Below are 17,173 nucleotides of genomic sequence, written 5' to 3' on the forward strand. Positions count from 1 at the left end.
AAGCCAACCACTTCCAAAAACACGAGACCGTATCCCGCTGAAAACCTCAGTGCTCTCGTCATCTGTGCACTGACTGATGTTTTCCTGTGTTTACTTTTTTGGCTAACTGAATTTGTCGACCTTTGCCCTCTTTCCCAGGTGCAGTACACTGATGCGCAGAGTGGTAAGGATTTTGTGACCTATCTGACCCTCTCCCCTGTGCAAATGACTTTCCACGGCACTGGGAGCACCCTCCAAGCCAGCCATGACCAGGTATGTGTGAGCGTACGTGTATGCAAGTAAGGGGTGGGGGGGTGGGTGTCTCACTGAATTCATGCTGTTAGAAGCAGTTCACAAAAATGAAATGTGGAAGCTCAAAGTGTTGCAGCATCAATCTAAAAACGTACATGATCAATCAGCAATCTGAATGCTCTTGCACAAACCTGGTAGCAAGCAGTTCCTACATCAAAATGCTCACCATCTTTCCAACCTAGACTCTCATATAGAATAGAATGCAGCTCAGGCCACAATTTTCTGTGCAAATCTGACCGAGCCCGAGAGAAAACTAGCCGAGCCCAACCCGAACATGTCAGGCATTTGTTTTTTGTGTCCGAGCCTGACCCAAGCCCAGTGATTTATGCGATTTACAGGCATGTTGGGTGTAAAAAATCAAATACCGCCAATTTGACTAAAACTGAATATCATTTCAACGTTTTTGTCTGAATCAGCCCAACTCGTTTTGTGCCGACAAGCTTGGTTTGGGCATCCACACTCCTTCTAGAGGTTTAATTTTACTTTGCCCAAACACTCTCCGCAGTGAGCAAAAAGGAATCCCCAGACCAAAACTGGCCTAACATACATGAATGGAGGTTTAATCATTTTGTGTAATAACTATGGATAAAAACACATCAAACTAAAACTACTGACAAAAATACATGTCATATATGCATCAGCGTTGACAGGTCAAGACAGGTTTTTAATGCTGTAGTTAACTCCTCTATGATTTGCTTCAGCCAACATACTGTTAGAGCCAATAATGTCTGCTAATATCATCTGTGCTCGACCCCTAAGTATCTGCTTATCCTGGTTCACTGAAGTGTGGCATGTAGTGTATACAGTGTAGTATATAGGTCATATTGTGAGGAGGCAGCGGTCCTCCATCTTCCTCCATCCTCTAATTAACGGAGAAGTCTTGGCTCCGTGGCTTAATTATTAATCGCCAGATCATCGGAACCACCTGTGGTAATAATCCCTCGTTGCATTTTGGTCAGACAAGCCTCTGTTCCTCACACACGCAGCTGCCAGCTCACTATGATTTTCAATCTATCATAGACGGAGTATCACCACAGCTCGTGGCCTGCCCCTCGTATTTTCTCCCTCCCTCTTCGGTTTTTCTCACTCACTCTCTCTCGCGTACTCCCCATATTCAGAAGGAGGCTCTTTGTCTTGTGTTGCCCAAGCAGAAAAGCAGTTGCTTACATTCTATCATCTAAACATAGGACGCCCCTTTGTTCGGCAGCCTTCAAAGCTTTAATAAAGGGCCGGCCCAGTCCCTGAATGGGACAGCTGACAGGGGGCTGGTGCCGCCACCGCTAACTGAGAGCCAAGCCAATATAGGCCAGGCAGGTCTGCGTCCTCAGGACCTGTTGTTGCCAGGAGCACTGGGGCATGACCGACTGTTAGAAGCCTTTTCTTTCCCTCATCTCAGTACAGTGAGGAGTACGACCACAAAGGGAGCACCTAACAATGAGGGGGTCGCCCTCAGCAGCCCCCAAACCCCAACACTTGTTGAACAAAGTAGGCCCGAAGGCGTCACACATTTTGTCAGCTTTACCGTGATGATGGTGATGATGCCGGCCGCTGTGAGGATGGAGTAGTTGTTGACTTACTAATAAGGCCCTCAGAGTTTACCTGTAAGTCAATAGAACAGGTTCCCTCGTGTGCTGGACGAGCTCAGTTGCACCCATTCAGATCAATCCGTCAAGCGTCTGACTCGACAACTAATAATCCAGGGGAGCTCCACGTGTTGCCTATGCCACGTGTTGGCCTTGGCACAGATACGCACAAACACACACCCAGCACTTTTATCTGTGCAATTAGACATTGTAAATCTGATGAGATGGAACAGAGGATGTCTCGGAGAAGAAGCATTAAACCTCTCCCGGAGCCTGTCTTTGTTGCTGTACACACACGGCTAACAGAGTAACGCATGCTCCCTCTGGTCTGTGTCATTATACGCCTCTCTGGGAAGTTCCTGCCTCGTTATCTCATTTGCTTTCATGGAGGTTTATGTCAGGTAGAGCAGAGCGTTTGATAAGGATCAACAGCCGACGGAAATCCTCTCCACACATCTCTGCCCGTGATGTGTGAAGGAAAGATGTGTGAGATATGGACTGCAGTTGTGGATGAGTAGCTGAGGAAACCAAACAGTACATACAAAACAACACTTGATGAAGCATGTGCGAGATCTGGATTAATTCAAAACGGTTAGAAACTTTCTTCTTTCTGTCTGATTTACAGTTTTGTCTCGTGTTGTTGTCTCCAGACACAATACAATAGAAATTTGTGGGACTCGTGTCTCCATTGAAAACGGTTGTTTCCGAAACGTGTTTCTAATTATTCAAATAAGTCCTTTGTGTATTCTTACTTTCCAGGATTTATTTGGCAATTGGGTGAAGAGTGGATACATCAGATGTCAGGTGTCAGGTGTTGCAATAGAAGTGTTAACAAGTCAGATCTGTTTCAACCTTAATTTGTGTAATCATTTGTTACATCATTAAAAAAAACTATTGCAGCTTTTGATTATTACACTTAATTAGCAGCTGTCATCATATGGCAGTAAAACAATGACTTGAAGAAAGAACACACATGGCCCTGAAACCTTTTGTCTTTCAAATACCAATGAAAATATGTAATCTGATTAGTTAATTGTCCAACTGTAGAACAGTAGCATAGAAATGAGTAAATCGTAAACAGGCTTTCTATAAATACTGAGGTACTTTTTAAATTTACTTCGTTTTTGAAACGCTTTTATATCAAGTGTCAGATTTATCGTCATTGCCTCTTTTGCTCTTTGCTTTAAATATGTTTAAAAGTAACAAGTTATTAACAAGTTCAGCTGGTTCCTTGGCTTCACTTCATTTCCGTCCACGTTTACGAATAATCAATCTCTACATAAGAAGTAGTTTCTGTGGTGCCACCCATTTTAATTTATTTATGTTGTAAGTTTCCGCCTTGTGAACACTTAACATTGCAGCTGAGCAAAGTTTACACTGAGAAAGAGGTGGTGTTTCCAGCTCCTGCTACATCAGGTCACGTCCTCAAGTCTCATTTTGGGCTGTTTTGTGCAAATGTTTTTACATTGCATCATCAAGTACTGTGCACATAAATGGAAGAATGTATCTCAAACATACTGAAGTATTTGTGTACTAATAGAGAATGAATTGCCCATAAAAGGTACAAAGTTTGTGACATAAGAGTAAATCATTTGTGTGGGAGAGTAAACACTAATGATCCAGAGCAGAGGTGTTGTCAGTATCATTTTTACAATGGGTTTCCGATCTTTATCAACAAGTGCAAACACAGACAGGAACACACACCAGAGACGCACCTACACATAAACACACACACACACCACAGACCTGAGGTGCCATAATCCTTGGCCTTGTGCAGACATTCCTGGCGGGCCTGTATGTGCGAGAGATATACAGCTGAGTGCTCCTTCTGACCTTATGTGCCATCTATTCGGTGCCATCTGCCAAACACATGTGAGCCCGCAGGCTGCTGCATTCAATGAACGTTGCCCGGAGCCAAAGATGTTTGTCAACATGTCCTCCAACAAATAGAGGAGAAAGGAAAACTACACCGTGAAGCAACTTTTTTTAAGGCAGCACTGTAAAACAATGTTCTCTGCTCCCATATTCAGCTGCAGGATTATATTTTGGTGACCTCTTGTTTGAAGCGCACTCAAGCTTACAACCATGAGTTACTCCGTGACCACAAACTTCCAGACCCGTTGTCTGCTCGGTTCCTCTCTCACTCATTGATTATCTGTCTTCTAAAAAAGGCCGAAAATAGACCATTGCACTTCGATATATATTTAGACATATTTCCCTCCATACTTTTTTAGACAGGCCGATTCCTGTGTTTGTTCTGCAGAGCTGAAGTAACTGTCTGGCAGTCCCTCTGTGGCGGCAGTGGGACACCAGGGGGGCCAAGGCCCACTGAGCTGTGTGTGAGGTGTCGCTGGTCCAACATGAGCAGGCCGCAATCGAAGATGACAGGGGGACTGTTGTCTGCCACCAGACTCTTGTGTGTGTTTGTCTGTATTTGTGTGTGTGGGGTTGCTTTGCGTGCAGCTATGTCCTCAGCTGAGCCACCCTGGCTCCCAGGGGCTCCGTCTCTCAGATTGTCAGCTGTGGCTGCATGGGTCTCCTGCAGCAAGAGCACATTTTGGCTGATTTGATATGACATGCCGGACATCAGGATTAAATGTGTTGTAGAAGTGTTTTCAGGTAATGAGGCCCACTGGACGCCTTTGTCAGGATTTATTTCTTGCGAGCTGCATCAGGTTTTCCAGGTGTCTGGTGTTATGGAAAATGTTACTTTTCTCTCGTCTCTGTGAGTCAAACCAATTTTCTTTGAAACCTGCAGATGAACAGACTTTATGTACGGAGATGGTTCCCTCTTTCCCAGACATTCGGCCGACATTAACTTACCAAAACACCATTTGTTCACCTGCTTGCTCTCTTCACCTCTTCTGTTATCTTCTGCCAGATCCACAGACTCATACAGATAACCATGCCACCAGGTTACCCAGTCCGCCCTGCAAAAACAAATCATTGAACTGTTCTGCCAAAATTAATTGGGCATCTGACCTTGTCCCTGGTATGTGGATTTGAAGGATGAAGGGCTGGAGGGACCTAATAATGAGGCCCAGTGGTGAGGAGCACAACTATTTGCATGTTGCACACATTCCTGCCTTCGTTTATTTGTCTGGAAGTGTGGATATAAGTGAGGGAAGAAAGTGACAGTAGAGTGTAGTGAGTACAGTGGCCCTGATTCATGGCGTGATGACTGCTGGGACGGTCTTCAGAGATCCCCCACCGAGCCCAAGAGAACAGCAGGAGAGGGAGCTGCAAAGGGGTGGAGGTTGCTCAGGCCTCGTGTTTGAAGTCTTACTTCCCTACTGGAGCGCAGACGTCGCCCCAGGCCGGGCTCCTTGCGGGGGGTCCCGCTGGAGTGTTACCCAACCAGGCAGGCAGCTGTCGGACAGCCTCTCCTCCGCGCTTATCTGTCTCGTCTATCTCCTCTTTATGTGCCTGTGACGTGTAACCAAACACAGCACCTGGATGTATGTGGGGAAAACAGAGGAGCGGGGCCTAATCTGCATTTACACAAGCTGAAATCTTTGAATGGATGCAGAAGAGAGACATCTCTAAGTCTGATTAAACTTATCACCCTCTGCCGGTGTTATTTCAAGCAGAGATAATCAAGTCATTAAAAGAACGACACCATCTCCTTGAATCAAATTTTTAATGCTTCATGAGGTGATTTCCAGCTGTATGTGAAGAGGCAAGTTGTAAAAAAAAATCACATGATATAGTTTGTCAGGATTTTCCACTTCAGTTCATGCGTACATGTTATGTCTGTATCTGCAGGAAAGTTTGGGTTTAAAAAAACGAGCTTGAAAAGAACCAATAAATGTTTGGCTGATATCCGGTCACAGCTGAGTGCAATGATCCAAAACATTGGCCCGCAGGAGCATTCATCTGCTGCTTCTCTGAGCGGAGCCAGTCCGAAGAATTTCCACGGCTCCATGGAAAGGACTCGCAAGAGGAAACACAAGCACTGTTAGAATTAGAACAGATAGAATTGTCTACTGAAGGTAACAACAATAACATTACGGTTGGTTTGTGGCCCGAGTAAAAACCACTGTCCACCAGGCAAAGTGATGGTGAAGAGCTCTGAGACACTGCCTTTATATAGAGGTTTAAGGAATGCTTCGCCAGTGACACATTTGTGGTGAGCCAGATGTAAAACCTTTGTGTTGTGGGTTGTGGCTGGAAAAGTTGGAGATTTATCCTAAATTGAGCTGAACATTTTTACTTGATCTGTTTTATTAAGTGAAATTGGAGTATTACGAGGCCTAATCTCTTTGCCAGGAAATAGAGTGATGGATGAATAGCTGTTTAATGTCTTAATGCAATGTTTCACAATTCATTCATTCAGTCATTTTGAAGCGGACATTAAAGATTTAACAAACATGTTGTGGTTGCAGTTTGCAGCAGGAAGCACATGTTTGCACAGCGCTCATTCTTGTGTGTAATTAGTCCACATCATACATAACAGGAGGGGGAGCGGTCACAGAGCGCCCCCGCTCCCCCACAACACCACCTTTCGTGGTTTTCCCGCCTCCCCGACACCACCTCACCCAGCTCCCACTGTCAGACCTACCAGACCCCTGCCGCTCCCGCCACCCTTACCCCACCCCGTTCCCACCCTGGAGAGCGGACAAAGTGAAGCATCCACGGAGCGATCCATCACTCCCGCCTGTCTTCCCACATGCACTCCTCAGGAAACACCTTTCAGACCAGGAGATTAGAGTGAGATGGGAGAGGAGAAGAAGCAGTGAAAGAATGATGGAGGAGGGGGAGGGGTAAAGGATCCAGAAAGGCAACAAGAGAAAGAAGGGGGGGGGGGGTACTGGAGAGAAATTGATCGAGTGGGATTACGAGAGATTGATGACGACAGGAGATGAGAAAATGGGAGATAGTGACTGTCTTCTTTTTGGCGCACCAGAGGAAGCAGTGACCAGTGGGGAGAGAATAAACATGAACTTGCCCATTAGGGGACGTGCTGATAGTTTCAAGTGGCCCCTTGGAACATTAGCATGTCTGTGAAGAGCTGACATGGTGTGGAACTAAACACAGACACTTGAGTTGGACTGTGCTTGACTTACTTTTAAACATAATATGGAAAATTTAAAATAATAAACTAACTTGCACTGTATTTAGTATAAGGTGGAAATTAAAACTTAACTATGAAATGTCAGTTCATCCCTCACTTTAGGGCTGCAGATAATTATTATTTCCATTAGTCAGTAAACCACTGATAACTTTATCCACTTAATCGACACATCATTCAGTCTTTAAAATGTTAACATATTGAAAAATATTTATCACGTTTTCAATATGCGAAGCAGAGTTTACCTCATCACCTCATCGTTTTTCAAAATTTGAGGATTTCTGTGTTTGGATCTTGGTGCAGATCCAAATAAAAGTTCAGATCTAGTGAATTTAAATGTGGTTCCATAAGGGGACTGTTGAAATATATTATTTATTACAGTATCTATTCGGGCAGATAACTTTGCTTTTGTTTGTTTAGAGATTTCACAGAGATGAATGGAGCTTTTTACTGAATAACTTTTCCTAATTTTGAGGATAATCCGCAGAACATCCTTCCAGTCATTGTAGGGACTTTTTCTTTAGAAAAAAAAGTTAGGTACAGTATATTTGTGATATGGGTGAGCTGACCCTTTAACACCGTGTAACAAAGCAGCCGGCCTTGTGTCACGATCCCTGAGCAATATGAGTTAATGCAGACAGCATTTCTAAAAGGTTTCCTCTGGTGTGCATGTGTCTCATGTCATGTAATGCAAGGATCAGAGCCGTACCTCAGACTTCAATGAAAAGAGAAACGCTCTCTTTTACTCTTCAGTCTTCCATGATCTCTGCGTACTAATACATCATCACTCTGAGCAGCAACGTGTTAACAAAACATGGATGGAAGATGATTAAACGGGCTTCCATGACAAGAAACAATATTTATCCGCAAGTGCCGGCGAAGCAGACGATAACTTCTGTTCTGTAGTTATGAAAACAAAACTGAAATCCTCAGTGTCTGCGCTCCAGGCTGTTGGCGAGTGTTGGTAAAGTATGTGCGAGAAAGTAACTCGACACTTGTCAGAGATGTGTAAAATTGTCAGACACTCAAATATATGGTGAGCATGACAGATAGTGTTACCCTACCTGTCAGTTTAGATTAAATTCCATAACCTGGAGTGTCTCTGAAAGCTGAATTGTTGACACATGATCCAGTTAGAGAGCTGAAAACATTCGAGGCCGTGCCCACGACTGATCACAAACGTGATTTTACTTGTAGCGTTACCATCCTAATTAGCTTTTGTCTTTTATTTTGTGCAAATAACAAATTTTGTTGTTGGTAACTAATGAATAAAAGGGAGGTTTTAAATCTGTTTATGTGTATACATATTAATTGCCCCCCCCCTCCCCACCTCCCTGTTGCTTTCGTACCTGTTAGACCAGTGTGATTGCTTTAAGGTAAACAAAGGTGCTAGATTCATTATCACCTCCATGCTAAGAGGAGCATGATATTTTGGCAGTGGCCTTGCAACCTTAGGTGCTGCAAGACTACTAGTGTCATTTCCCACACAAACAAATTTGGTGTAAGGGTCCCTAAACCAATCACACCTCTCTTCACTTATCCCCCCCCCGTGGAAGGCACAAGCAAGTTACCCACCGCTCTTTTGTAGCGTCTTTGGCACATTAGCTTAATGTCATTTGATACTGAGTGATAGTTCGCCTCGCTGAAAAGGTCCCAGAGATAAGGGCCAGGTATTTAATCTTTTCCCTCCGCTTCGCCATCTCCCGGTGATAATGTGTGAGTTATCTCACCTGGGAAGAAAAAACACCTTTTCTAACACTGACACTGTTTCGTTTCAACTCTGCAAAGGTTAACGTCTCTGCTTGGTTTCATAACCAACATTATGTAAATTGTCTCTTGTTGATGTGTTAATTCATAATCCTCTTTATGAGCTCAGTGGAAACGTGTATTCAGTTTTTACACATGGTTTATACACACAGTTAAAATGACAATGCTCCAGCATATCAGAAGACAGATGAAGCAAAGGACGACGATCCAACACTGACTACGTTTACATAGACACCAATATTCTGACTATTGACCTTGTTCGGAATGAGGCAATATTTCCATTCCGATGTTTCAGTTGCTAAGAGAATATTCAATTAATATTCCCGTTTACATGTTACAGAGCATAGCCCGATTATTACTCACGTCATTACGTCCACTACACTATTATATTTGACATTATCCCAACCTGAAGGTTTAATGTACGATGATTTATATCATTTTGGGTGTTTTCTTTGTTAAAGTAATAAGAAAATACTGTTTCCATTGCAGTGTCTTATTCAGACTCTTGGCTTAATCTGGTTAATATCTGCATATTAGCATACATGTGAACGTAGTCACTGTCAGTCCTGCCCCACGACTGGAGAGTTGCACAACACATTGAGCTGCTATTGTGCAACGCTGCAAAGAAAAGTTCTGGATTTTTAAAAAGCCATTTAACTTGATACGTGACATACGTCTTGTGGTTAAAAACTTCTGAGAATTAATCATTATTGCAGCGCTCCAAAAGCAAATCACACTGACAGTAATTGCAGGCAAACGATTTTGCCACTCTGACAAAAACAACCACACATTTACAACACACACACACTTTTCACAATGACCTGTATTGTTGGTTGTAATTTCACTCTTTTGTTGCTTTCCTGACTAAATGAAATCAGATCTCCCAGATGCTTGGATGCTATTTGTTTGTAAAAGTTGTTTTTGATTTCTATCGCACACAGTGTGATTACGGTGTGGTATCACTCAGATTTCGCTGACAGGTCCACAACCGTGTGAGACGAGGCTCCTCCTGCCTGATACAGAATTACTACATGTCATATATTTAACCCTAAATACAACCCGGAGGAATAAAGATGAGCCCCTCTGTTGTGGCAGACATGAATTAGCCCCTAAATGAAACGGTGGTGGGCGTCGGGTCGTTAATGTCCCATGTTAGGATCAGCGCTCTGCGGCTGCGTACTGAGTTATGGAGATGAGCGTAGCGACTGGGGAATGTTTTTCTGTCTGTCTGTGCCTCGCCCCACCCCACACCCCCCACCATCACAACCACCATCCTCTCCTCTTGATGTTAACGCGTTCTCAGGCCTCAAACTGCAGACATTTTGAAACACTCAAAACAACAGGCACATCGGGGGTTAACACCAGTTACGACTAAGGTGTCACATACTCCTGCGGTTTATGTAAACACTGTATGTGTGTGTGCCTGCCCCCAAAACAGTATCTTCATGCCCTTCTAAATCTCCTCGGTAAATAAAGTCACAAGTGGCAGCTTGTGTTGTGTTTTACATGCAAACTCCCTTTGCATTTAAAGGAGATAAGAAAGGATTAAGCAAACCACACTGTCGCTACTTAACGTGAGAGGAAGAAATCGCAGCGGCAAGTGAAAGAGGAGATGCATCGTGTTTTTTTAGGGGAGATTGACTTTGCATGTTTCATCTAGCTGAGCAACAGACAGGCCTGCTCCCTCCTGTTGAGTGTGACAGCTTTCGCAGCCTTAAAGGCTTGTAGTGGTTTAGCAAGCATTTATCCTGAATATTCTCTACTGATGAGACCAATTGAGCTTAATTGCAATTTCAGGTACACAATGTTGGTGTATATAAGTGTGTAAACTCTAATTTTTAAGCCGAATGGCCCTCATTAGAGAGCATACCACCGCCAAAGCCCAATGGTCCCTTAAATTCCATCAAGTTGCACCAAATTGCACAAACTCGGATAACAGTCACTTAAATGTTGTTTTTTCCCATCAAGATCCATTAATTATTCCCTGGGAAATTGGTGAAAATGCTCTATCTTATAATTTTAAGGAAAATGAAAACCAATAGGATCTGCTGTTAAAATGACATGACAAAAAAAGGCATATAAACAGAAAAGAAATCTGCTGGCAAGTGAAAGATCTAGTTAAAGGTTCAAGTAAACAAAAATGTTTTACAATCTTTACAATCTCCTGCTGCTGAATATTCACCCAATTGTTCAGATATTTCTGGAGTTCATGTTTGAAAACAGGTTTATAGATGTGAGTGTGGTTCTAATCTTCTCACTCAACCCTCAAACAGGCAAGAGAACAGAACTATTGCTTTAACATATGTAACATCATATTTTGAGGCATTTCTCAAGGTTGGATTTAAGGCATTAATATTCTCTGATATTCTCCCTGTTCTGCCATTTTTCTTTTTTCAAAATCATATTGATTGCAAAGAAATGCAATTCCTTTCCTGCTATATGCCTCAAGAGGGACTGTATGTGTCACTGGTTTAGATTAGGTGCTCTCAGCGTCATTCACATGATGTATAGAGAGAAGTGCTATGGAAAACTGTAGTCAGGAAAACATTAATTTTAAATCCATATGTAACTCATCTGGCTTTGTTATGAATGCATGGACTCGAGCAAACCGCAGAATGTCATTATCTCAATCACTTATCCTTCTATAGAAAACACACCTCAATTTACCATGAAGGGAGGGAAATTATGTTTTGATTGCACTTGCGGATGCTTTGTAAACTGTACATGTACAACAGAGGAAGGCATTTTATCTACACCACCTCCACAAATGCCAATACACACACACACACACACACACACACACACACACACACACACACACACACACACACACACAAGTGCACACTGTGTTAAAGTGATTCCCAAAATGGTTTGATTTATTGTACATGCTTTCAAGTGAGAGGTCTAATGCGGCATAGTTACTAAATAAACATTTGTTTTAGAGGCCCCTTTTTCCCTCAGGGACATTTTTTTCTATTTCTAATTTCCCCCTGCTTCTCTCTAGACCCTAACTCATTTTCTTTCGTTCTCACTCAGTTTCTCTCTCAGTCTTTTTCTCTTTGAATCTCGCCCTCACCCCCTCCACACACACACACACACACACACACACACACACACACACACACACACACACACACACACACACACACACACACACATATCTCCCTTGTGCCCAGTGAGTAAACGTGGAACCGTGTGAGCCTTCAGATGGACTTTGAAATGAGACATGGCTGGGACATCAGAGGACTCTGCCACTCTCAATGAAGCCTGCTTGATTTATAAGAGAGTAAGCAGTGGAGGGGGTTGTTTCCAAAGGCGCACAAGGCCACAAGGTCCTCCATTAGTACCCTGACCCCTGTTTCATGGGACCAGCCACTGCATAGGAGAAGAATGGAGCGATGGATGGATGGTGGACATGAGGGGCTTGAGTGTGAGAGTCTTTTCATTTTTTACCTCAGAAAGTCTGCAATTTACATTTTGGCCACAGACAAGGCAGCAGAAATGAGACACCCCGCCACGATCATTTGTCAGTGACCTGGAGTGCCCTGACTTAAATGTCTGCTGGTTGCACCCGATTCCTCGCTCGGCCCTGCCGCTGCTCCCTTTTTTTTTTTTTTACGATTATCCTCACAGTTTTACTGTCCACAATCTAATTAGCTGTGTCTTAATCATGTGTTAAAGTGCAGCGCCTTCCTGGTGTTTACTGTCTGTTTGCCGTGCTGTAAAAATGTGTGAGGCAGCTCGTAAAACTTGCCCACAGAGGATTAAGTACTTATTGCTCTTTAGTGGATGAAATCACAGCATCACTGACAAATAATGGGTTATATCCTCTGTAATGTGCTACTGCTTCAGAGTGGGGAGAGGGTTCTGAACTTTTTTGTCACTATAAAGAAAGCTGCGTATTCTGAAAAAATAATTCTGAATCATTTCAATTTAATCCCATTAGATTTTATTCTCGCCCTAACTCATGATATTTTACAGAAATTTGATATTAAAAAATGTCCTATCTGGTCAAAATTGTGGCACACACAGGATATTCAATTTCCTTTGCTCTCCGCCTTTGGAAAGATCATGTCATGCTGCTTTTATGGTGTATGTGAGGCCCACCGTGCCTATGTGAATTTATGTTTGCTCATCACGTCAGCCACTCTGCGTCTGGCCTTGGCTCACGTCGGTGTTTGCAGACTGAACCCATAACATGTCTTTGTTCCTGTTGAGATCGGTTCCTGTTGTTTATGAACACTTTGTGACAGGGCCGCCGGCTTCAGACCAGCTCGGTAATGGCATTATGCTAACATTTTAAATAGACATATGTTTTCACTGTGCATTACATTATCTTTTTTTCCCCTGTAGTATTTGGCTTGTGCGTGTCGCCCCTGGACGTGTTGATCAGAAAATCAGCCTGGTCATAGGAGCCCTACCCAGCGAGGCCTGCTCCTTGATATAAGCATTATGGAATTTATTGTTTTTGGTAAACATGCCTAATACATAATCTGTGTCTGCAGTACACACTGACAGTTGCCATAGGAACATAGGAGAGTTTTCATAACACTTAGGGGGCTCCTTTAGGCATAAGCGGGCTCGAAAGGCCCAGTCACACGGTGAGTTGCAGCCCCTCTCAGCATTTCTTGTAATTTAAGTCAAAGACAAAATATCCATCCACTGGTCACAGATATGTCCCTCGTTCTACAGATAGTCCCTCGTGTGTCTGAGGTGATTATAAGTCAATGCACAAAGGAACTGAATGAGCTACATGGATGAACATTTTCATGACGTAAAATTCATCACCTGTCCAAGCTCGTGAGGGTCCACAGTATGAGCTCACACACATGGTTTTCCTTTTTGACTTTTTCGTATCGTACAGCCATGTAGTTCAATCAAACAAGCGTCCTCCTCTCAGACGGCGGTGATGTTTGCCAGTGTGCACCCTAGCGTACTCGTTCCCCAGATTTTAGTATGAATCGCAGCACGTCCGCTTCCGTCCGAGGGCAAGTGGAAGCCATGAATTGGCCTAAAGAGACGAGGGGAAGGTGTAAAATGCTGTCTGACTCCGTGTGCTCTCTAGTTACCGGATGATTTTTCCACCAGACATCCACTCTCTTATACACACTGCCGTCTCTGACAAGAAAACATAAAGGGCTCATGATGGAGAGTCTGGGATTATTGCATGCAGCTGCCGGCTGTCACAGTAAGACACTTAACCCCTCTCCACTCACCCTTTATCTTAACCCCTTCATATACTACATTCCCAAGTTCCTCTTTTTTTGCCTTTCCACACCTGTCAGCCTCTTCTGTAAATCTTGTCATCCTTTTTTTTGTTGGTCTGAAGGGGAGAGCATGCTTTAGATGAAGTGATTATTCGAAAGAGTGTCTGGACGTCCTGGCCACATACCTTACCAACTATGTCCGTCGATTCTTGTGAGTTTCTGAAACCATCAATCTGACAAGGTGTGGAAAAGAGAGCAAGAAGAGTTTGGACTCCCTCTCGCTCACTTTTTTCATTCTTCACACAATTGCCTAATTTTCCACTTAGAAATAAATGCAACACATCAGGAGCCATTGAGTAGAAAACTTTCTGAAAGTCTGAAGTTATTATCAGAACTTCTCTGATGCTGCCGTCTTTTTGTCCCACTTTTGAGTGTGATCATGCTGAACAAGCATCAACACTTTTGCCTTCATATGCGCTCAGCTGAAACATTGCACAAACTTCTATTGTCAGGCGTACCCTTAGCCTTAATTCATTCTGAAAATCTGTGCCCAAGACAACCGGGAGCCTTTGACGTCATTGTGATGAAATAGGGTTTAATAATAACTCTGTAAAGTTTAGCGTCTATCACTTACCCAACGATGTATAGTGACAGATTCCAATTTTAACAGTAGGGCTGATAACAGCCTGCAATGCTCTTTGACATCCAGGCTGATATCCGAACAAGCAATTGATACGGCTCACTGCAGTGTCTTTACTTAGTATATGATCTATGCAAACTGCTGCCTATGCTTCCAGGCTGCAGATAGAAAAGATCCCTCTGGTTGTGTAGCCGCCAGGTACTGCCATCACATTTGTATCCACACCCACTTGAACTAATGCCGCTGTCAGACATGCAATGAACTCCAGACTATTTCCTGAATTTATCAGGAGGGGAAGTGTGCGAGAACTTAAATGTCCAAGTAAGTTGCTTCAGGCATTTATACGTTATGTCGTGTCCTTCTACCCAGACTCAGTCTCTCGCCTGAATGTTCCGGACATTCTCCTGCTGTTGTCAATGCGTCTGACTCGTATCTCCTTCTCTGTTCTTCATTTCTAAAAGGAAAAGTGTGGACATGTCTGGACATTTTCCGGAGTTCATATAAAAACGGCTTAAGTTGTAGACTTCATCGCCAAGCAAACAGTGGAAGTTTTTCATTTTTCTATTCATGACATTGAAGATTGGCAGACAGAGGGCAGTTAAGAGAACCATGTGGTCAATTTTCGACACAAAGAAACGTAGAAAGGCTCGGAAGAGCAGAAAAGGGAGAAATGGGACGCCCCTTGGGAACGATCAATATCTCTCCACTGATAAGAGAGCGAGTGCCTGAAGGCTCGCTTTTCTTCCTGCAGCTTTTCGTACCTCCCAGAGGGCAATTTGAGTCCGATTGTTCAGGATTATAGAAGCTTCTCCCTTCGGGATAGAAAGGTATATCTCTGCAGGTGAAGACGAGGTGATGTAACACTGCTGTGGAGCCTCTGTAATCCTGATGGAAACAGATATGAACAATTTAGAACAGTCACAAGGGGCTTTCTTTACACTGAGCCTAGGAAATGAATTTTTAGCATGAGATTTGACGAGCCCTTCGACTTTTTCTTTAGATGACTAACAACATTATTCTCTGAACACAAGTGAAGTATGAATTATGAATAAATTGAATGAGTCACAAAGGAATAGAACCTAGACTGTGTCTAATTACCCAGGTTGCATTTGTGTGTGGCGGTGGTAGGGGGGGGTGATTGGCCATTGAAATTTAAGGGCCCTTGTCTTCTCCCCATCTCTTTGAGATGCATTTCAGCTTTGTCAGTGGTCATGTTGGTGAGTCACTGGCCTTGAGGCTGTTTTTCTTTTCACACACAGTACTTCCATCACTACTGCATTATTCATGCCCCATATCTCATATCAGGCTGTATTTAGTCACTTACTCATCAGCAACCGTGGAATAAGTTAAGAAATATTGAGGGTAGACCGAAATATAGCTTCTCCTGCGTAACTTCCTGTGGGTGTCACGCTCTTTTCTCAATGGAGATATGTTACTCTCTCCATTCATAAAGCAAAGTGAAAGTGTGACACGTGTTTCTTCTTGGTCAGAGAATGTGTCATCTGACCGGTGTTGAGTCACTCTTAATCTCCCTTATTCTCTTCACCTCTTACTGCTCACCCTCTGTGTTTGTATTGGCCTAATATGGGTTTGAATCTTTTCCAATGAGTAATGAATGATCCGATATTTTTTAAATTGGCTCATATTTTTGGTGTTATAAAGTATTTATCAGCAGTTAATACATGTGGGAATCATTCACAAGTGATTAAAAGTACGTTGTGTGATATAATGTATGATAAAAAACTTCTGTGATCTGCTCCTTTAACTGGATCTGCACCAATATTCAATTGGTTCTTCATCTGGCCCGTGCCGCATCCCTCCAAGTTCGGTGCAAATTGCCTCAGAACTTTTTGCGTAACCAAACAGACATCAACAAACAACAAACATGGGTGAAAACATAATCTTCTTGGCGGAGGTAATCACGAAGCTCAGTGATTAGGGTACGGCCTCTTGACAAAGTTTGATTGCAGCAGACTAGTACAGTGTTATCACAGAGGTCGTCTTCGGCTGTATCTGCTTTTCCTCGGAGATGCTTTGCTGACAAGGCAGGAGTATGGTATGCTGAGGAGCTTCTGCCCCTCGCCCTCTGCTCATATGTTTTGTATTACGCCCTAGGAGGTGCCATGCTCAGCAGCTCGGAGATGGGAGGGGATAAAGCAGGCCTCTCCGGCCCAAATGACGCATGACATGGCGCTGCGCCCCGGGCCCTTATTTATGGCTTCCCATGTCAGCAAAGGCTTGCCCCCCTGGGGAGCCCCACAGCCGTTACCCGCTAACTTAGCTCAGCCATCCTTCAGCATTCATCACACACCAAAAAAAAAAAATTTTAAAATACACACTATCCACTCCAGGAATTCTGGTCATCGTAATGCGGTAGCATGCACACACGACTGAGAAGTATGCAGAAATCAAATAGATTTTCTCACAGATAAGTTTATTCAGCTGTACAACATTAACAGTTGGTACACTGTTGCACAAGAAGTGAAGCGGCAGATGTGAAGTGCTACTTCAGAGGAATCAACGTCATGTCAGGCTACAGCGAGGCCACAGCCAGCGCACACTGCCCCTTTTTATCAATGCCTCTGATGTGGAAGAGGATGTGAAATCTGGAGAG

At 43.4% G+C, this 17,173-nt stretch overlaps 1 protein-coding gene across 2 annotated transcripts in view; it reads left to right on the plus strand.

The window, feature by feature from the left end:
• The window catches only part of stau2 (staufen double-stranded RNA binding protein 2), an 81,611-nt gene that overhangs the window by 54,884 nt on the left and 9,554 nt on the right, over nucleotides 1-17,173 (plus strand). For both annotated transcript variants that reach the window (XM_035143200.2, XM_035143199.2), the window contains exon 13: nucleotides 139-252. In XM_035143200.2, coding sequence (XP_034999091.1) covers nucleotides 139-252 — 114 coding nt within the window. The remainder of the gene's footprint in view (nucleotides 1-138; nucleotides 253-17,173) is intronic.

The sequence above is a fragment of the Hippoglossus stenolepis genome, chromosome 19 (assembly GCF_022539355.2).
Source record: "Hippoglossus stenolepis isolate QCI-W04-F060 chromosome 19, HSTE1.2, whole genome shotgun sequence".
Lineage (NCBI taxonomy): Eukaryota > Metazoa > Chordata > Actinopteri > Pleuronectiformes > Pleuronectidae > Hippoglossus > Hippoglossus stenolepis.